Source organism: Pithys albifrons, chromosome 12, assembly GCF_047495875.1.
Source record: "Pithys albifrons albifrons isolate INPA30051 chromosome 12, PitAlb_v1, whole genome shotgun sequence".
NCBI lineage: Eukaryota > Metazoa > Chordata > Aves > Passeriformes > Thamnophilidae > Pithys > Pithys albifrons.
In genome coordinates, this window is record NC_092469.1 from 12,405,842 (window position 1) to 12,428,492 (window position 22,651).

A 22,651-nucleotide genomic window follows, 5' to 3' on the forward strand; every position below is an offset into this window, starting at 1 on the left:
ATATGACAACAACAACATTCTGGGTTTAATTTGCAATGGACACTCCACTACAGAGAAAGCTTCAATATCTGATTAAGCCAAAGTTATACAGCCACACTACAGCCTGACTCCACCCAGTATCATCAGTCTCAAGCAAGCCAGTCTGCAGATTCAGCTTTCCAAGGACTGTTCTAGACAGACCTTTGCACCAGATAAACTGGAATAAAATGTCTGCCATCAGCTGTTCTGGGCCTGAAGTAATCATGTACAGAAGGAAGATAAACCCCAACCAGTTCTCTGCTTCCTGTGACTCAAGTTTCACCAAATACCTTTAGAGACTTAATAACAAAGCAGCCCAGGGGCTTTTGTTTAGCACTGACATAGTAAAACAATGAAAAAAATGAACTGATAAGGAAAGCCCTTCAAGTAATCTCTGTGCAGTTCATTCTCCAAATGTGAAGACTAAAGATAATTCATTAAAAAATAGATCCAATCTCCCTTCCTATCCTTTTTTATCCAGTTAATACTTACCCTTGGTATTCAATGTACTTGTAAATCATGCCTGCAATAAGCATTGCTACCAAAGCATAATACCAAGATGAAATGAACATCAGTGCCAGGCAAATACTCATGCCTAAAAATGAGAGGGCCCTAAGAGAAAAAGCAAAGGTATTAGTAATTAGAGGGGCAGAAAAGCTTCAAAACAAGTCAATTACACTCTTGCTCTCCTTTCTTCAAACTGTCTATTCTAAACTGGCAGTGAAAGTAAAGCTTCCAAGGAATCTCCCTAGTTCCCATCAGTTTTAGTATCCTGCTGTTGAAATTAAACTCTCGTGGCATTACACATCTGGGTCTGGTCCACTAAGAATATGACATAAATACACTGCCCACATGGAGAGGGTTCTTCCCCAGCCCACACTGCAGATCAGACTCAGCCTTCACTTACCAGTGATAGTATTTGAAGCGAGGCCGCCAGTTTGGAGTCCGCAGCAGTGTCTGTACTGCACATGCCAGATTAACAAAGAGGTAACACATCAAGAAAAACCTGCAAAACCAAAAAGTGCAACACACATTATAGATTCTGTCACATGATTGATTTATAGTCAAAATCCAGGTGCTCTGTCACATGTGCCTCTGATTTTTATAAGCCTGAACTATTAGTATAAAGTAGTTGGAACAACTATTTAATTAGATCAAGTTAAATCTATTCACAACATCAATGCTGTCTTTGCTCTGTAATAAAAATGTTTTCCCAAATTAAATAAAAATATACTACAAACTCACTTATTCACAGAACACTCTAGAGCAGAAACAAATAGATTTATATGAAGAGCCTGAAGTCAGAGGATTCACAGAAATAATGGAAGTGGAACTCAGGCTCCAGTAGTTTGTTTTACTAGTTTAAGCTATGGTTCTGAAAGACAATCAAACTGGCAAAACTCAAGAGAGTATTCCTATCACCCCCCATCCCCTCAAATAGCAACAAGCCTGTTTCTTACATTGAGAGGATTGGAGCCACCATGTCAAGAGAAGCAATAAGGATTCCCAGCTCAGCAATCAATGCTGTTAACAGAAGAGCCCATGTCGGTTCACCATTGGCTTTTCCATGACCAAAGACCTGAAGAAATAGAAACATTTAAGTATATCTTTCAAGTATTTCATAAGGTTGTAATGGAAAAAATGCAGAATACATTTTTAAAAACAATGGTCATTTTCCTACATATTTCCTTCCCTAGAGCAAGGAGTCAAATGATTCTAATGTTCTTGTGTACTTCACTGAATTAGATGTTCAACTTCTTGATAAAATTACCATACCATGTCTAGTCAAACTCCTTAAAAGTATTTCCCGTTTTTAACAAAGGAAAAAAAATGTGAAAATAAAAAATATTGATCCTCACTGCAGTGCTGGGCAAACTTGGGAAAACAAGATTTCTCTAGTCAAGTCAAGCAGCTGCTAAGGCATTATAGACAGAGTGAGGTTTTAGGATGCACGAACCCAGAGGAAGGGAATGATGTTGTCCTTGGCTATGGCCTGCAGCAGCCTGGGAGCTCCAGTGAGGCTCTGCAGACCAGCCCCACAGGTGGAGAAGAAGGACCCGATCACGATGACCCACGGCGAGGGCCATGACAGGGTTCCCACCACCAGGTTCTTGTTCACCGCGTCGCCGTACCTGCAGAGAGGGCAGTCCTTGAGACTCAGCTTTGGGGTTTGGGGTCAGTTTGAAGATGTCATTGGGAAATACAGAAAGTTATATGCAATCTGAGTTACTTTTGATACACAGATAGGAAGTGTCTGCAGCCTGATTTTAACAGTTTGAAAGCTTTCTTTTCATTATATATAATTTTTTTTAAATTCTTGTATTATTATCACAACATCATTTCTCACTTTCTCCTAGAAAAATGTAGGAATTAAGACACAGGAACTATGCCAGAAAATATCAAATCAAATATAAGAAGATTCTCAAAACACTGATTAAAATTTAAATACAAATACGTGTTTAAAAGGCACCCAGAAGTAAAAGGAGATTTGGTGGGGGGGGGGGGGAGGCATGATTGGAAAGAACACGCTTACTCCGCAAAAAAGAGTAAGAAAGGAGAGCGTTAAGGCAGTAAAACTTACTTATCTCTCAGGACAACACCTTCTATGCAGGCTCCAAATAATAATACACAACTGAAGTCTTGAGGACACTGTGCTAAGGAAGATTTATTGAGACATGGCAGATAAAAACACCCATAGAAAAGACTGTGGAAAGGACAGTACGTGCCTCCGTTCCATGGCATTTGCACTTCAGCATCTCCACAAGTACATAATAAATCTATGAGTAAATTAATGTCTCACTGCTCACATAGAGCTTCTTATGTTAAAGTGACGAAGTTATTCTTCTAAGTTTCAGTTTTTAAAACAGTTTTAAATGTTATGATAAAGGAGACAAAATCAAACTAAGCAATTGTATAATAAAATATCAATTTAGTCTTCTGCTAGTATAGAAGCTGATATGAAAATATCTTTCTCTGCTCTCTCTCTCCTGTGTCTGAACATATTTCGAACATACAGCAAAACACTGCATGCTCTTACTTGTGGTCTCTGATGACATTCACATCACCAATAAGTCTTTGACTATCAGGTTTGTTATTAAACTGTACTGCTTCTGCATTGTGCAGTACAAAATGCCTCAGGCTTTCTGGATCTGGCATTCCAGTAAAGTTTTTGATCTTGTGAATTAATGTCACATGAATGGTTAAATCTCAAATTTTACCCAGGAAATGCAACTGTAAACTACAAAGTGTAGTAAAAAGGGAAACAAGGTTCCCTCCTAAAATCCACAGTGTCAGGCTCCCACAGGGTGGCGTATGAACACCAGAAACATCCAGTTACCCACGAGTCTGTTCTGAACTGCCAGCAGAGCTGAGGGTTACTCTGTGGCCTGTTTTAATATTTATTATGTTCACAGGAAATGCTGACCACTTAGTACAGGGTCAGTTCCCAGAATAACAACGGGGAAGGCTGCTCTCCTAAGAAGCTGGGACAGGGAATTGGGATCCTGATTTATAGCTTGGCAAGTTTTGGCAAAAAACAGCAATGAAAGAGCAGAATTTTCAGGAGAGTCACCATCTCAGCCAATTGCCCTTTGGGTGGGATTTGTTCAGAAAGCTCTTTTGACTTCCGTTTTTATTCTTTTTAATCTCTCGTATTGAAAAATTGTCGTTTAGGACATCAAGAGCTACATGAAGATGAAAGACCTTGGTTGCTTCTCTTCCCTAGCAGGACAGCAGAGATGAAGACAGTCTTTCCTAAGCAAAGCACTTGTGGTCCTAAGCCCAGAAGAACTGAAAAAACACTTGGGAACATCAAGTCTCATTTCTAACTCCAGTTTATCTTGTCCTAAAATGTTCAAAACAACCTATACTCCCTAAGGTCATTCCAAATAAAACGCTCTTTCTTTAAGAGGAACTAAAATTTATGAACTCTCCCACATTTAAAGACTTTCCTCATCTTAATGGTTCACTGCAACCTAAAAAAAAAAAAAGTATCTTCCTGTACTCCATCCATCTGAAAAGCTACAGATCACTGTGTAGCAAAGAACAGCAATGCAAAAGGAAATGCAAAAGAACAGAACGCACCACAAAAAGGGGAATGGAAAATAATAGGGGAATAATTCCAATGCTTTCAGCTCAAGGACTGTTGTTGTTGTGGTTTTTTTCCACTGACCAATCATACTCACACTGATAATTTGGTGACCTGAAAGCAGTTCCACAAATCAGATACAATGTACCAGAACTCTAATCATAAAAGGATACAGACTAGTGATGTGGTGACAATGGCAAGAATTGTTCCAACAGGAATGGATTTCTGTGCATCTTTGAGGTCCCCCGATCTGTTTGAACCAGCCATGATACCTGAAAGCACATTTTGGATGTAAGATCATGGGACAGGAGGAAGCTCAGAGGCCCAAGATGCCCTCTCATCCCAGCATTCTCACCAGTCACTGAAGGGAAGAAGATGCCAACCAGCACCATGAAGGAAGTGGCGATATCTGAAAGCACATACAGGTGCAGGTTGTTCTTCTGGCCTGCCACATCAACAGATGGCTGATGTGCTTTCTCCAGGATCTCTCCTTTCTCCAAATAATTGCTCCATAAGTTGTCTTCAAGGTTATCATCACACCAAAGGAAAGAAAAGCATGTTTCAGTTCAAACCTGTTCTCATTATAATGGGTCTACAACTGAGGACTGCAAATGCAATTCAGTGATTAGCACAAATAAAGACATATATAAAAGTTACACAAAGGAAAATTTATACTGCAAGTTTTCAAGGGAATCTGTATCAAAAACCCCATAAATATGCATCATTAGCCTACAGAAGTCTAAGCAACTTATCCTTTATTACTACTAAATGTAACATTCCTTTAACTTCATACCTATTTTAACCCAAGGAAACACACCGAATAGTTTTATGAAGCACCATACCACACACAGTAGGGTCAGAGATGCAAAGCAGCAACACTGACCAGCTTTCTAGACAGAAATGCATGTGTTCTGCAGTCAGCTGAATAAATACAGACCTGTATGTTTGGTATTTGAAATTTCACTAATAAATGCCTAGTCCATTTTAGAAAGCAGACTGCTGGTTTCTGGGAAAATGGGAACCTTTGGCACTCAACACCTGCACAAAGCAGCTGTTCTCTGGACTTCACTTCAATAATGAACACTTTTCAATGATTCAAGAGTGGCCAAAGGAGACACACTATTTCTATACAAGCACTCTTACTTTTCAGGACATAATCTTAACCTGTCTAAATGGAGAGTTGTCACGACACAGAGTTCTGAAAAATTTTAAGAACTTACTCATGTTAGTATAATTTCTAATTATAGCTGACTTCCTGCTGAAATTATGAGATGTACAAGACAAATTTAATCAATTTTACAGCAGAAAAGTACTGTATCAGGACAAAGAGCCATCTCCTCTTTTAAAAGATTATAAGAAGTGGTTTTCTTTATTGAACGCAATTTTCTTCACTGTAATTACATTTCTTCAGTCCCTCTTTCTTAACCAGCAGGAAGAGTTCAACCCATTTCAACTGCTCAGCATGCCTCCTCTTTAAGGGAAAAAACGATATTCTACCATACCTATTAAAATGCCACTAGCAGCTCCTGGAATTCCTGCTATCTCAGAGACATTGTTCATTAGGAAATATTCATCACAGTGTTCGTCGGTTAAGTTTGTAGTGTGGCAGAAGAGCTCCCAAAGCTTAGAGGCCACAGTTATGTTATCCTTAACTACGGTTTTGGCACAAACATCAAAGTGATCTCGTGACAAAGTCCTGTTGCCCAACATGCAAATCCTGGAAGGGGAACATGAACACCAGATTTATTGGATGTTACCAGGAAAATTAAATCTACCTTTTTAATAGTTCTTTCTTATCATGGAAGTTTGAAGTGACTCTAGTCTGCTACATCATTTCTCACCTTGAAAAAGATAGTGATAGAAGGAAAAAGACTGTGTATCTGTTCCTTTAAGAGTCAGAAGTATAAAGCTACTTTTTCAAGAGTTTGGGTATAAAAAGCTACATCAATGTGATTTATTGAATTTGGTCCATTTACCTTAAACAATGAAAGGGAAAGATTAAGCCACTTCAGTTTTGGTTTTTATTGTTGATGTTGGGTTTGGGGGTTTTTGGTTGAGTTTTTTTTAATTAAAAAGAACTACTGAAGTGGAAGTGTAGTGGAAGAATACCAGAATTCGAATTCAAGTTATCTAAATATATTTGGAATCTCATTATCCCAGTTTCTGTACAGCAGCATTTGAATGACCCCTGACATTTTAGCTTCACAATTAGGAACATATATTTCAATCACAATAAGCAAGAGTCTTCTTGCCAGAAGATACTGTGAATGAATTGCTAAAATCCTCCAGTGCCTGTTATGTTTCACCTAACCACAAACATCATTTATTCCAGCATTGAAAAAATTTTAATCCACTTCTCCAAAGACAGTTTCACAAGACACAGTGATCCAACATTACAGCATGCTGCTGCTATGAGTTCATTCAGCTTCTCTCCCCAGTGTCAGAAAACTCTCACAGGAAAAAGAAACAGGTTTCTTCCACCTTAGAAAGTTTAATTGTTTCACAGGTCTTGTTGATCACTGAAGCCAGGAAAATGAAAAAGACAGGGACACTTTTGCAGGCCCATGAACTGTAACTTCAGAGAAGCCTTCCCCTCCAGAATTAAAAATAAATTCACTATCTAGTTACTGCAGATTAAAAAAAAAGTACAGCCAAAGGAAGAAAGAGAAAACATCCAAGAATAATCCAGGAGATAACGAGGGGAAGGCAAAAATGTTATTTTACTTTTACTGTTGTAAACCCCCACTGTTTTAAAACATTATAATCATTCGGTCCTAAATATCCAAAGGAAGCACTTGAGGGTTGCAAGTGCTGAGTTATGGTCACAGCATTTTAAGACGTGAATAATTACACACATTCAACTCCTCTATTTCCATTCTCTTCATCTCTTGTCTGCAGTATCAGAAAACTGTTTGCATTCCTGGTAAAACACACATATCCACATTATTTCTGCTCCAGGTTAAGAAGCTGTATTACATGTTTAACTGCCAACACGCCAAGGAGAACATGCTGGGTGCAGAGCAAGGCTCCTCATGTGGAGGACAAGTCTGCTCTCAAACCAGAGGGTTTTGCTGGAGCCTGATCATGGCCCCACCCTCATATTCCTATGAGGTGCCCCGTTTCTCAGCAAACAGTTTCATTGTGCCACCAGTTTCCAGCCACGAAGGCAGCACATCATGTCTGACTGGCCTGGGGAAAATGGACCTGCCAAATTGCTCCCTACTAAGTGTCACAAATAACCCAGCAAAATTGTCACTCAAATCTTAACAGCCGTAGACCAAGAGACTGGATTGTCTTTGCAGGAGGTGGAGAGATGACAGGCTCCATCAACCTCACCATGAGACTTCATGCTATCAAAACAGTTAAAGAATGTACTAATGCATTCATCTTAGGCTAAGAAACTTCTGTTCCATGAGCTCTGCTCACAGAGGACTATCGCTGTCACTATATACAGCTAAAAATGTTGGAAGTGATTCACCAAAAAGGCAGCTCCAACAGGGTACTGGGCACAGAAATACTACTCACGGAAATGCAGGTGGATCAAAGATGGACTTGATAGCTCCAGCATAAATGGACAGTATGGATATTACTACGCAGGCCAAGAAGAGGGAAGCAAATTTGTTCACGTATTTAACACCTACAAAGACCACCACTGCCATCAGGATGAGGAACACAGTGCCATACACCCTCATGTTGTTCAGCATGGCACTGGAAGCATCGTGGGCACCGGATGGATGAAAAATGGCTGCTTGTGGCACAATATATGTCTGAAATAAGAAAAAGCAAAAGCATCCTGAAGGAACACTGGAAAAGAACTCTGTCTGGGATCATGTACCTATACTAGAATGTAAATCACTTTGCCACATGCTCTTCACTGGGAATCTTCAGCTTACAAGGAAAGTCAAGAGATAACAGCCCATTCTATGTCAGTAGAACAACTGAGCCAGCTTCAATCTGTGTTGTGAGAAGAGCTTCCCACCTGGATACCCACAGAGTGTGCAGCTTCAAAGGGAGGCACTAGTGGTACAGAACCTGACACCAAGAAACTGGAGATCACCTCATCTCTTACTGTAAATGTGTATACAAATATGGGACAAAAATACTGAGGTAGTTTCTATATGTTGTCTTTAAAGCAGGACCACTCCAGTGCTACTCACCAATAAAATCTCAATGGCACCAAGGATATACATTGCTCCTGCAAAGGTTGTTCCCAAATAGAAGCACAGCCCTACAGCTCCACCAAACTCTGGGCCCAATGACCTAGATATCATGAAATAGGAGCCACCAGCTGTGAAACAAGAAAAGTCCAAGTAAAATTATAATTTATTGTTATAAATTTTTAAATATTCACAACAAGAATAAAACAGCAATATATACTGTGTATCTGCTATTTTGAAGTTCAATCATGTATCTTTTTTGTTAGCACAGAGGTGAAAATCAAGCAAGTTAATCTTTAGCCTAATTGATACTAAGAATGACTAGATATGAATTCAAGTTTTGCACTCTGGATTAAGCAAATTTCTCTGGAATAAAACCACGTTAACAGCTTAGAGCAACTTATTTGGCAAAAATGAGACATTTACTAACTACACTTACCTGGAACAACACCGTTTGTGGCAATAGCACTCATTGATATGGTTGTCAACATAGTCTGGGGAAAACAGGGAAAAGGAAGCAATTGTGTCAACAACATTTTTTAAAACATAACTTATTTCTTGATAAAGTAAAGCTGCCAGATACGGTATTTCTATTTATTCTGCCTGTCATTATCTAAAAGAAAACAAGGGCAGCAAGAATTTAATCATCAAGCTGTTGAGACTTCTGTTTGAGGGATAGCCCCTGCTTTATCAGGTCAAACAGTGGGTGTCTGCAGACAGAGCAAGATAAGAGAACACAGGTGTCCCTCCATCTGCAGAGCTGCAATTCCAACAAGGGTTACTCCAGCAAAGCAGGCACTCACCACTTGGGACAGGCATGGGAAACAGCTGTTTGCTAAAGAAACACCATTTTAAAGACTGTATCTACACTACAGCTACAAACATGGAGAAGTTCTGGCAGGCATCTGGCTTTGTTTCCACAAACATCTCCAGTGCTGCTTGTGCAAGTTTCTCAATAGTTTCACAGAGGTTATGTCACATGCATATTCTACCTAAATACTTACACAACAGCAGCAAAGCAGTACAATCAGGAAGGACTGAAGGACCCCAGCCATTCCCACCATCCAAGTCAGTCGAAGGAAGAGAATAACCCCAAAGATATTCTGCATGCATGGTAAATATACCCCCATCAGGGTGCCCATGCTGGGTGACTGAAAAAAAAAGTTGATGTTCATTAACTGAAATTACTCAAAGCACAGATAACAAAAAAAGCTTAGAAGTTCAATTCTTTAAATGGTAGAAACCTGGGAAACATAAGGCAGACATACTCAAATAGTGGTGTGCTGTTTCACAGAACACAAAGCAAACTCCAAAATTATGAATTTCTGAAAGAAATGCTGACATTGTCACACCTTCACATTTGAAGTAATTATCCTTTAGCATTTAACACCAATTACTAAAACCAGAACATACACTTATTTGTTTTATTGTAGATCCACAGAGACTCTTGTATAAAACCTGTCAACTGCTGAAGACCCTGAGTAAGATCGATCCTACCCTACCCTCCAGATATAAATTAGTTCTATGGAAAACACACTTTTGTGATGCTATAACAAGAAAATATTTGGAAGCAATCTGGAAACATGCATAATGTATTTTTCTTCCATTTTATATCTTCCATGTAAAACTAATGGTTCTAATTTTCTTGTGCTTAATGTCAGCCTCAGACTCTGAATTACTTTTGAGAGTGACTGAGAAAATACAAGTTAGTTACATGACTTCACAGGAGCTGCAAATGACTGGCATTCAACATCCTGAAAATTCTCCTTTGCCCAAATAGGTATTGTCAATGGATAGCCGATCCAAAACAGTAACATCAAAGTGCCACTGGTAAGGGTTTTATTTCAAGGAATACAAAAGCGTTTCTTGCATTGGCACACCTGGCACTAGCAGCATTTCAGAGTCCCAAATCTCTGTGGCTTCCTGCCAAGACATTTCATTGCTTCAGCTTTCTGAGGTTTTGTTTGGCATTTAAAATTGTACTGTATTAAAAAATACAGGGGGAAGAGATAGTAACTTCTCAAAGGCTCATCCCCTTTCATACTCACTTTTATAAATAAACTTGAGTTCCAAAACATATTACAGGCAGACAAAGAAACCCTTGACCAATTATTTAAATGAGAAGGATATTAAAGGGAGAGGAGAACACTTGTTCAAATTTGACTCAACACAGCATTATCCAAATGCAAAAATAAACAGGTCACATGCACCCTTATAGACAAGTAAGTACTACTGCTTTGGATTCGTGACTTGAGACAAGCATATTGCTCTTAAAGCAATAAAATGGCTGTCAAAAACTTCACCTAAGGTAAGTCAAGAATGTATTTCACTGCACAAAGCAAAATCCTAGAAGAATCAAATGTTTGTAAGATCACCAGGTCAAAATAAGAAACCTAGGAAGCTAGTGCTTCAACTTGCAATTACATGTTTCAACTCAGAATTTTCTTGTCTGCATCAGGAATCTGCCCTGCCAGAGCTGAAAGAAAACTGTGCCCAAGAACATGATCTGAACGATTCTTTGTCAGAAATGCCTGGAATTGCTGACTGAATTTTTTTAAGTCAGCTTTGAATTCCTTGTGTGACTAGAGCTAAAACAGACCAACCAGACTTTCCTCATCCACATTACAATTTGGGTGAACATCATGAGGTAAAGTGGGCAAGAGAATCACATGCTGAGGGTTTGCAATGGAGTTACCCTGTGAGCCCTACCAACACGGGGTCAGAGCTGCTCCTCAGCTGTTGCAGTGCCACAGAGCAAAAAAAATTAATTCCCTAAAACATCACCTACCTTTATATAAAAACTACCATCCTAAAGATGTAACCTGATCAACTCTATCAGGATTATGTTTAAACACAAAAGGAAATTTGTCTTTGGACAGTCACAGAAAGGACACTTGTCCATAAGTGTCCTGATCAGGGAAAGGTAAGGATTTTTGCTCCAGTGCTATATTGGAAGAGGATCTTCACAGAGTATTATCTATAGTATACTTGTTTCCTCAAGGAAGGGGAGGTTGAGATGCTTTTGATTCCAACACTTTCATCTAATTTACAGTCTTCAACTGCATAAATATTAACTGAGACAGGACTAAATAATGTTTCCAGGCACTGGGCAGATTTTGTCCAGCACAGGGGCTCCACATTCTCACAGTAATGTACACTTTGCCTCTCAAGGACACATTCCTCACAATTTTATCATCTATCTGATCATCCACCTGTCAGTCACTCCTCACATCTCAGCAGCCAGCATCACGTGAATTTATTAGATGTGTGAGTATGTCAGAGAGAAAGGAGTTAAAGAGTTTGTCAAAACTGGCATCTGAAAAAAGCTTAATCTGTTGCTCCTACACAGAAGAAGCAAGTGGACCACAGTTTTGGTGTATTCTACATGACAGTCTTCCAAACACTACAAAAAAGCAGGTGAGTTTTTAGCCTGCTCTTTACATGTCTCTCAACACCTGCATCCTTTGCATAAGAATTCACTGTAGCTCAGCTCTTTCCTATCTTCTGTTCTATGTGGTCCCTGCAGCTTTGCTCCACTGTTCTATCATCTTCTCCCCCTCCCTCGTAAGTGGCCTCTTACACCTATCAAGTTACAAGATCACTTCAGCCACAGAGGAAGAGAAATTGTGCATTAGTTGTGTAGTTGTGAGGCCACTGCAGAGCAGAGCAGCCCAGCCAAAAACCAAGCCACAGTATTTTTAACTGTATCTCAGGCATAAGAGCTTAGTCTAGATTTTGTTATCCTGTGGAAAGAAAATACTTGTAAGAAAGAACAATCCACAAATACTACTTGAACCAGCTTGTTCAGAGAGATATTTAAGACCACTAATCTGCAGTGGCTTGATCTTTTTTTATAACATCTGATCATCACTAAGTGATAATAAACCAGTGGTGAAGCCTCAACTGAATACAACCTGAAACAAGAAGGGTATTGTTATATTCAGCCTTAACAGCAACTAAATGAAAAACTAACAGGAAATAAAACAGACATTTTGAAGAACACTGTTTTAGAACAACCAGGAAGGGACAGAAAAATCTCGAAAACGGTCTCAATTTCAGTGATGCAGATCATGTTTCTGTTCACTCTCATCAGCTGCAGACACATAATTTATATAAATATTGATCTGAGTCTGAAGGACACTATTTCCTTTGTGTCAGTGTGATGGGCTATTAAAGCACTTGGCTGCAGGGCTCAGGGACATTGATCAGCAATGACAGCTCTTAGGGTTGCTCTGCAGCATGAGGACAGACAGCAGCACAGAAATTAACTGCCTTATTAAAGATACATGAACTAAAATAGTTTATCTAATTTTTTCCATCATGAGAAGGGGATATTTCTGTAGTACTGTGACTAATAAGTGTTTTATTGTAAGACTGTATTTAGAAAAGAGAAAGCAACCCAATTTCTACCTTATTACATGGAGTTGTGTAAATCCTACATGATGATGTGTACTTAACACAGAATGCCATTATCAAAAATATTAGTGGGGATGCTAAAACAGGGTAATATGTTCCTATTAAGATGTTTTGCACCAAAATTAAATTCATTTCAAAGAGTATGATTTGGCAGGCTGGGGTGTGCTGGGTCACTGAAAGGTATTCACTGAGAGACCTGTCTTACCTGCTCAGAGAATTACAGTCACTTAGTGAAAGGATTGCTTTCCTCAGTTCATTTTTGAATACCAGATCCAGAACCTGCTCATCAGCCTTGCTCCAGTTCTTGTCTATGAGATGCCAATTCCAGGGAGTGACAGGCAGATTCCTTTTTGTCCCACTGGCTGGATATGTATTTGCTGAGTGCACCCAGTACAGGATTCAGCAAGGGGTGGGTTCCCAAGGCTGGCACTTACACAGACCTGCTGTGGTGCTGGGGTGGGCTGCCACACTTCTGTCCTCATGCTCACATGGGAAGGATAAGGTCATAGCAGCACAGTGATTTATACTTCAAAGATGATTAAAAACAAACGTGTAGAAAAATCCCATTGTCACAGTTTCTGAATACCTTCATTTGATAGCCTTGCAGTTACTGCTTTTGAATTTTCTGGGTTTAATGGCTGTAATTACTGGCCAAGTAAAGAATCAATTCTCTTATATTTTGCAAGGTATTTAAAATTTTATACTGCTCATGGTAAAAGAGGGAGAAGAAATTCAAACTGCAGTTATGATATTGCAGCTGATGTAATTTACCCCAGAGACAGATATGGAGGCAAAGACTCCCTTAAGGAAACTGCCGTGTTTACACAGAAAATACTGAGATATTAACACAGGATGATACTGTCACTTTTGGAGTGGTTACCAAACCCATTTACAGAAAACATCTGAGAAGTCTGTGAACACATATTTTTAAGACATGAGAAAGCATAATTTAGGACAACCCAGTTATTAAGCCTAAACTCTAGCCTGCCATTGAAGCAAAACTTTAGCAACAGTCCTTTTTTATGTCAGTAAACAGCTTGAAAACATACAAGCACTTACATAAACCATACCTAGATGGAGAAATTTAAGCACCACACCTTACATGGTATTCTACCAAGGATTGAAAACTAGTATCAGTTTCCTGTTATTTGCTCCATTTTTACCTTATGAAGTTATGTGCATTTGCTTTAACCAGCTTTGCACCACTGACCCATTGCCAAATTCTCCCAATTCTTTTTCCAACAGAGACGTTCACCCTAATATTCTGACCAGGCAATTAACACGGAAATAAACAGCAAAAGTGATCAGAACTTCATCAAAATCCCCCTCTACACTACTTTTGTTAGGGAAATAAACCATCTGCTTCTAACAGTATGAGGATGAAAATTATTTTAGATTATGCAGTAATACCATATTCCCAGCTGATGCCTGACATTATTCCCACCAAAAGCATGTTAAAACAGAGATGCAGCTGACATTTATTAGTAATATAAAGGTAAAAATTTTGGACAGACTCAGCAATTACAGTAACACCAAGTACCACACAAAAGAAAATCATAATTAAAATTTTTAAATTACTTATTGTAATGTCAGCTTACAGTACCAGAATGCACTCACTGCACCCAGATGACCTTCGCTCTGTCTTGTAATGATGTCACATTGACCAAAATATTGCAGCACTTCAGTGCATGTGATCTCAGATAAAATTGAATTTTAAGCTTCACGCTGACTAAACAACTTGGTTAAGGCCAGTGGACAGCTGTGCAGAGTGAGGAGTGTGAGCAGGGGCATTCAGCACAGGGTAACATGCACAGTCTGAGAGAACACTCCTGGTTTTCAACACTATCACTGCCATCTCTCTGAAATGGCTCAAACTTTGACAGTGCTATAAAATCTGCAGAATTCAAGTGCTATCTTAGCTTTTTGAAAACCTTTCTTTCTGCAGAATTTGCAACCAAACTGACAGGCCTGCAGGTGCCATAAAATGCAACCACACCACTTGCAAGTGTAGCATTAAGCAGAACACCTGCAGAGGGACTGCCAGAGGAGAAGAGGAGCAGTTAAACACTCCCTTCCTGATAGAAATCTAACTCCCAACAATCAAACCTCACCTGCTACCTCGTCATTGCAAGGCCAGCCCAAATGAGCTAACAACCTAAATGCAGATCCTTTGGGGCAGAATTCAGTTGCCTAAGTGCCTAACACCAGAATGACTCCTGAGCTGCCCCAGGGTGTCCAATCTGCCCTCCACCCACCACTCTAGAAGGGTGTTGTCTCCTTCAAATCATATGTCATCCCTACCAGGCTTGTAGAGATGCGTCAGATACGACTGGGTAGCTAAAACACCACTAGGATGAAGCTGGGGGGGGCTGTTTTGTTGTTTACTCATATCCCACTAAAAGCCTATTCCCTTCTTATCTTAATTCATACCAAATGTAGAGAATTGCACTGTAATGTGCAGTGCTTAACCACTACATTTGCCCCAACTGCTTGGTAACCTCTGGTTCCCTATAGAGTTCTGTATCATTTCTTTCAACACTGTCATGGCTCCCAACAGAGGTTAAGGAAAAGCAGAAAGGAGCCCAGCTCCCCATGAACCACATAGGGAATCATCCCATTCATCAGTTGGCCATGGAGCGAATCTTTACTTACTTTTGATACTTTCTTCTTTGATCCATCAGTACTTTCTGCTTCTTCATGTTCCTTAACACCTTGGGTAAGATTTGTGTAGTTGACCAACTTGCCAAGCAGAGATGACACTTTTGGTCGTATATCAAGTTCTTCCTGTGGAAAAAGACAACTACTCAACTTCTGCAGTTCCCAGCACTTATGAAGAGAGGTTGGGGTCACGCCTTCCTTGGCGCGCCTGAGGCTACCAGGGCACACACCAGGAAAATCATCCAGGCAATGACAGAATATGTCATTGTGTCTGAACCATTGATAACGGGATCTAATTTTCTGAAAGAATAGCCAATTCTGACAGGTAAAGGCTATGACAAAAGGTCTGCACTGTATCCTTCTCCTTAGGTGCTGAAAACCATAACTACAGCAATAAAGAAGTCTGAGCCTTGGGACTGTAATAAAATGAATGTGTACCTTGTGTGTATCTCTAATGTCAACTTAAATCAACAGATACACTTTTTAAAAGGTCAAGTTGCCAAACAAATCAGAGATTTAGTGATTAAACTCCACTCATTGTAGACATGCATGCACTCTGATAATTTTATTACATTTTTCAAACTATGTCATCTAATTTATATGGATCTAGACAAAATTACCAAAAACCACATGTGTGGAGGCCTCCCACCTTTACAATAATCCCATTCAACTGCTGGTTTTGAAAGAAAGTTCAAGGGGGGAAAAAAGAACCAGAACAAAATCATCCCCTTCCCCTTTCTCTTTGAAATTAAAATGTGTTACATAGCTGACTGCACAATAAGTAATGCACGGTAAAGAGAAACAACTTCCCACACAGGAAATAAAAACTGATTGAGGAAGATTTCACTGCCTGCAGATTTATCATATGTTTATGCATCATCATGAACAATTTCTGGTAGGTTCAGTATCATTATTTGCTTTGCAGCTGATGCAGAAACTGACCCCAATGGGACCATCCCTATAAAAGGGATGCCATGAGTCAAGCACCTTTTCTTACTCCTTCCTCTGATCTGACCTGCAGTAGTTCACATCTTTAAAAACCTGACTACAGTTCCTTCCAGAAGGAGCTTTAGCCGACATGTGCTTCCTGTTCAGTCAGCTGAGCAGCACGGCCTTTCGGGTGCTCCTCCCTGTTTAGTCCCACAGAGGAGCCCGCACACCTGCTGTGGTCCTGAATCGCGTATGGCCAGGGCAGGCGTGTTACCAGCAACAGCCTGCCTCAAGTAGCCAACTCTCCACAGCCTACAAGTGAGTTTATCCCGATCACAGATTTACTATGCCTTGGAGTGAGCTGGGAATGTGCCTCAAAGCCTTTTAGTCCAAACACACTACCTGCAAACACAGTGGCAGCATTTCCACGGTGAGCTCCCATGCAGCAGCAGGGGTGGGTTCTGCTTGCCCAAGCTCTTTCCCACACAACTGGACTGTGCAGGTGCCAACCTGTCGGGGTGCAGAGCCAGCTCAGGCTGCCCCATACTGAGTTCCCAGAATAGGAAACACAGGGTATGCGTAGCCAGCTGTGGAGCTGTAACTCAGAAGCCCAGCTGGGAAAGCAGCTGCAGAGCCATACAAAGCCCCTCTGCCCCAGTACCCAGCACCTGAGCTTCTGAAAACATTTTTGAGAAACCAGGTCTTAGTGTGCCATGATACACTGGCATTAAATGCAGAGCCAGTGGAGGGTTCTGCTGGGCTTGGTGTGGGCTCCAACTGGCCTCCAGCAGGAGTATCTGGTCCTCCTTACTTCCACGTGGAAACAGTCCCACTCCTCTGCCTCACAGTCCTGGCTGATCAGAATAGCTGAGCTGTTTCATCACACAGGGTATCTCTGCCTACTGGTACCCCAGACAAGAGGAATAACACCCAGAAAAGGATGTGGGAGAGAAAGATGTGCTCAATCCCTCCCATCTTAGAAGATCACAAATCACATTATGAGTAGAAAAAACAGTGAGAAATTACCTCAAACAAGGCCAGATTTCTGTCATAGTAATCACCTCCCTTGCCAGCTTCTGAACTGTTCAGGAAAGGACTGTTTTCTTTATGGTTGCCATGACCTGTGAAGAAAAAAAATAAACAGGTTCTGATAAGCAGAGAAAGACAAACTTTGTAACCTTGACAAATCCATAGGGAATAAACTTGTTTGGTTAATTGAATTTGTTTTTCTTTACTATCTAAAGTTATGCAATGTTAGCAGTATGAGGTGTTATTCTCAAGGTAGAGTTATTTCTATTTCTACTCCTCTATCTTAATAAAATAGAATAAAAAGTCACCTCAAAGTACAATTTAAAAGTAGGGTCACAAGGCTTTCTGTGCCTTTACCCTCTAATGCATGCTTCTATAACTATTTCTTATGCAGAATAATGACAAATGATAAGACAGTTCTCATGCACTTAGAAATCATTACTAATGCTAAGAGCAGCTTTAGAGCGGTTATTTCCATACTGCTTAGGTAGGTTTAGTAAGACTGAACACTTCAAAGACTTGATTCTGCCAGTACAACAGACCCCAAAGCAACCACTCCTTTTTTTTTTCCTGTTGCTTTTCACTATGCCCACTAATCCCAGACATTAAACACACTCATCATGCCTCTACCCTTACTATGTTTTGAACATTTAGACTGCGCAGACTCCTCTTATATTTTAAGTTAAAATCTAACATCAGGTACAGTAAAAGCAGAGCATTCACATATGCAATGAACAATGTTTAAAGAAGAAAAAAGATAACATAGAAGATCAGTAGAGCTTTCTGTAACAAGCAGTAACTTAAAAATTTTAAAAAACTAAAACCAAGGGCACTGTAGTTTAAAATAACCTCTGGATAAAAAAAATAGATTAAAATGATTTCCATCCTCAGAAGTTCTCAGACCTATGTCTTCCATTACACTGTGCTCAACAAACAAAAATTTCTTTCTTTTGCCTGTACCTCTTTGCTCCCTGCTCTTTCAGCCAATACAAATGAGAGACTTCCAAGAGCATCTCCTTAAGAAAGGATCAATCCAAGGAATACTTTTTTCTATTTACAAAAGAAGTAACCACTAAAGAAATTAAAAATTAAAGAAAAGAATTATTATCTGAAATGAAAATACTGCAAGTTAAAGGAGTATTGTACACTGAACACACCAAAAGCAAGAGATTAAACAGCTGGATTTTTGGTGCATATTTTCAATAATTAAGGTAATCAATTTAACATGGCTACACTAAATTATTTTTAATATAATTGAAGTGAAAATATCTGTGCATTCTGAAATCTGAATCAACTTAGAAAATGAACTTAACAGAAGAGTCCTCCCCAACAAACAGTGATCAGCACATACCACACTGTTACAAAAGTTATTGTTACAGGCCAAAAAATTATGAGAACATTCAGTCCTATTCTTACTGAGGGGAAGGGATGCATGAAAAGCAGCACAATTTTCTGAAAATTGCTGACAGGTACTATGAACAAAACTGTTGGAAAAACAATATTCACAAACAACAGAGGGATTTTTAAGCTTCTGGAAGTACACACCTAGCTGACCAAAAATATCTAAAGAGAGCAGACTACCACATTGAGGTGTCTCTTACCTTTCTTACAGCTCTGACAACTAACCCCAAAATAATAATTAGTAGCTGCCTTGGACAAGTGGGCTCAGCTTATTTGCTGACCCCATCTACACATGAGGCGCTCCCCTTTACTGTGCTTGTAGTATTTTTTACACTACTAGAAAAACATCAGTAAGCTTAACAACACAGCATCAAAATCAAGCATTTATCAACTTCAGCAAAGCTAAAACTCTGCAAAAACCACTTGCTTGCTGCATTTGTTAGTCTACACCAGCAGCACAGCACACCAGCCCAATTGCACCGCAGAGCTCTCAGCTGTGCTGCAGTCCCTCCTTCCTGCTGTGGTTACACTGCATCGGCAATTCTTGCTGAGGAAATGGAGTTATCTGCCATATATGTTTTACTTATTGAACTGGACGCAAATGATGGTGCAAGTGCTGACAGCATCAACAGAAATACTGTCTACTTGATTCTTCAAAACTGGTCTCTGCAGTATCTTCTCACCATTACACTTTACCAAACACCACAGGATCATGAGCAACTTTGGTTTGTTTCCTCCTTTCCCATATACTCTGTAGAAAATCCTATATATGGGATCCTGTACACTAGCTCTGGTGACTAAATGTGTGAAATATCAGACTGATTTTTTTTAATCACTGAGTAATTGTTAAATCAATTCTTTGCTGTCCTAGTTTTCCTTGTTCTATCATGAACCTTATTTTACCACTGTCTCAAGCCCTTATAATGGGAGTTCCCTTACTTGTAACCCTTACAGAAATTCTCATCTGTCGATGTATAAAATCACACTCTTGCAGGGTAATTCACACATCCAATCTCAAATATCAGATGACAATTGTTTTGCTCTTTCAAAATGCCAAGTCTCTCATTACCATCATCAGTGTTACCTATCCCTAGTTAAGAAAGATTGCTTCATGCCATCTCCCTGTGCCTGACAAACACCAGTGACTTAAGATGAATCTTCAACTCAACTGACATTATTTTTTACATGCATCTTCATTTTATCACCAGTGAATTTTTCACAATTGGTCTCTTCAGAAGCTCTCTCTCTCTCTCAAAGAGCTTCCATCTTCTCTCTCATTCTCAATTTGCATGTTCAAGCATCACCATTAGACTTTCCTTCCAAATTTGACCCCTTGGTGTGCTTGTTTCATACACCTTCCTACACACAGGAAGCCCAAACAAAGCAAACTGCAATAGAAAAATCAGAAATAGAGTATTGTTTTTGCAGTTGCTAAGTTGCATTTTCCTCTCAATAGAAAAGTTGATGATAGAGAAATACAACTGCCTTTTTACTGTATTCACAGCACTAACTCCATTATCTGGAAATAACATACAAATTATGCATTACTATAGACAACATAAAAATAAAACTGAACTTTTCTCCTGATCTAATGAAATGCAACATTAAAGCCCCTTTGAAACACTGTACACTTTCAACAGGAAGTGAAGGAGTGTAAGTTTATGTGCAAGTGCTTTACAAAGACACCCTAGTTTCACTTCATCACTAAGCAGAACTGGGTGCTGCAGAGATGCATACCCAGTCAAGAAGGGTGCTACATTGCTAAATTAAATATAGCTAATTGAATGACAGCCAAAAATCACCTTCACCAGACTTGTATGTTCAATGCAACCTCTACTTCTCTGACATGTTCTAAAGCAAAGTGCTCATCTCACTTTCTCTCTTTCCATAATCTGTTTCCTTTCCCAAGTAAAGCCTATGGCAGATGACCATTTCCTCAAAAAGAATCACAAGTGTACCAGACCAGACTGCAGCATAGTATAAAAACTGCACTGCAATGAATGATTTTTCTAGTATATTCTGTCTGCCAGTGAGCAATAGCAGCAGCTTCAAAGAGACTTACTTGCACGGGAAGAGCTTGTTATCTCCATCAGTTTTGGAAGAGAGCGGATGTGACCTCGGAAAGCTACTCTGGGGAATTCTTGCCCCAGCTTCACATGGGGACAGTTTACATTCTGAAGCACGAAGTCTCCTGGGCAAGCACCGTCCTGGGACATGCGCACAGTTTTCCACATTCTTAGTTATCAAGTCTTTGGTCTTGGCCAGTAGCTATGTGGTGTTAGTTTTCATCATGCAACATTGTTTTGCAAGGAACATTTCTTAAAGAGGGAGCTATATACTCTGCAATAGAGAACAATTTATGTGCCTCAGTGCCTAATTAATCCCAAATTTTGAGGCAGGCAAGCTTTATTCCAAGTAGGCTAATGTTTCCTCTTCGCTTGTTTCAGTGCTTCTCAGTCTTCATTATCTTTCAATAATTAAGGCATTTTATTTCTGAATACTACCAGTTCTCTTCCAAACCAAGTAATTCTATTTGTAGCCACCACTACAACTGTACAGCTTATCTAAACTTCTTCAACACAGTTTCCTGAACATTTTAGAGCTTCCCTACTCAGATACAGACACAAGTCTATAGAACAAGTTCCTCATCACCTGAATTCCTTAAAACATCAAAGATGGTCCATGGAACAAACCCTACAAACTCTAAGTGTGCACACTCCCACACATGCAAACACAAGCTCAGAAAACAGAATAAAAGCAATAAATAGGTGTCCAAACTTTTGCCTAACTATATCCTGTTGCCAAGAAAAAACACCAAGGCTAAACTGTAGCTACAGACTGGTTTTATTTTTTCTTCTCCAAAAGGTTAATGTTGTCTTTACTTTAAAAAAAAAGGAAAAGAAAAAGATTAAGAACACAGAGGACAGTATTCATGTTCCTGCTTTCCTTCTCGGAGAGGATTAAGCCAGACACACAGTTTCACTGCTTGAGAACGCTGAATGCAAGTCTTTTGTGCAAGCCATTGTATTTTCTTTAGTAACTGAGGGATGAAAAACAGAATTCAGAGAATTACAAACAAAACACATATATGAATGTAACTAAAGAACAGATTAGCAAGGATAAATGAAAGTTGAACAATTAGGCACAGTGAGACGATTGTAAAGAAAAGAGCAGGAAGCTTCACAATGCTAAGGTGTGCTCAGCCAGACTACTAAAACAACCACCCCTCTGAGAAGGCAGCAAGAGCAGTTGCATGACTTGACCTGTTCAAGATTTTATTCTCCTCTACTGACTGTTTCTGAATTCCCTTATAGAAAACCACCACTCCCCTACTTCACCATGTTCAGGTAAATAAGTGGAAATCAGTGCATCTTAAAACAACTGCATGTTTTTCTTGGACATGACTAAGAGATGCTCACACCAAACTCTTACAGGAGCTTTCTCTACCTGGCAGGTTAAGGCACGCTGAAGGCACAGATAGGACCAGCTTCAGTCTGGCCAGCACAGGCAAAGTGAAAGAGTAATGCCAATTAAGCTACAGTAAGGCTTAAAACATTAAAGGGAGGGAAAAAAGCTGAAGCTGGTTTAACTCAGATAACAAACTTTTGCCATAATCTCCCTGCCTGAAGTGTCAAGAGCTAAATCTGAAGTGAAGGGCTAAATTTCTTCAAATAATTTTAGTGCGAATAAGAGCACAAATCAGAGCTGGAACTGAAATGCTCAGCTTGAAAGAAACCATTGGTTTATTTACTTCTATAAGTGACAAACAGCAGATATTTCCTAGGGAAAAGCAGCTCAAAGGACAGCCCAGCACTCCTCTCAATGTAATTTAATTTCTGGAACAGCCTATGAGTTAGTATCTCACTTGTAATTGTACTATGCATGTACAGACTCCTTTGTGCACACCACAGTAAAAAATATTGCAGCTGACACTACTTTTTGCTGTTATTCAGAC

The 22,651-nt window shown here is 39.6% G+C and overlaps 1 protein-coding gene across 3 annotated transcripts in view; it reads right to left on the reverse strand.

Annotated features, from left to right (window-relative positions):
- The window catches only part of SLC12A4 (solute carrier family 12 member 4), a 46,870-nt gene that overhangs the window by 9,876 nt on the left and 14,343 nt on the right, over window positions 1-22,651 (reverse strand). Inside the window, exons 1-15 of one of the 3 annotated variants that reach the window (XM_071567856.1) lie at window positions 20,759-21,048; window positions 17,293-17,387; window positions 15,331-15,462; window positions 9,267-9,413; window positions 8,702-8,756; window positions 8,263-8,393; window positions 7,631-7,872; window positions 5,608-5,822; window positions 4,461-4,625; window positions 4,279-4,377; window positions 2,600-2,657; window positions 1,976-2,150; window positions 1,479-1,597; window positions 926-1,024; window positions 511-630 (exon numbers count right to left, since the gene is read on the reverse strand). In XM_071567856.1, coding sequence (XP_071423957.1) covers window positions 511-630; window positions 926-1,024; window positions 1,479-1,597; window positions 1,976-2,150; window positions 2,600-2,657; window positions 4,279-4,377; window positions 4,461-4,625; window positions 5,608-5,822; window positions 7,631-7,872; window positions 8,263-8,393; window positions 8,702-8,756; window positions 9,267-9,413; window positions 15,331-15,462; window positions 17,293-17,387; window positions 20,759-20,930 — 2,024 coding nt within the window. In that variant the 5' untranslated portion in view covers window positions 20,931-21,048. Of the gene's footprint in view, window positions 1-510; window positions 631-925; window positions 1,025-1,478; window positions 1,598-1,975; window positions 2,151-2,599; window positions 2,658-4,278; window positions 4,378-4,460; window positions 4,626-5,607; window positions 5,823-7,630; window positions 7,873-8,262; window positions 8,394-8,701; window positions 8,757-9,266; window positions 9,414-15,330; window positions 15,463-17,292; window positions 17,388-20,758; window positions 21,062-22,651 lie in introns of those variants that run through there. The other 2 variants (XM_071567857.1, XM_071567855.1) reach the window with 2 other exon arrangements.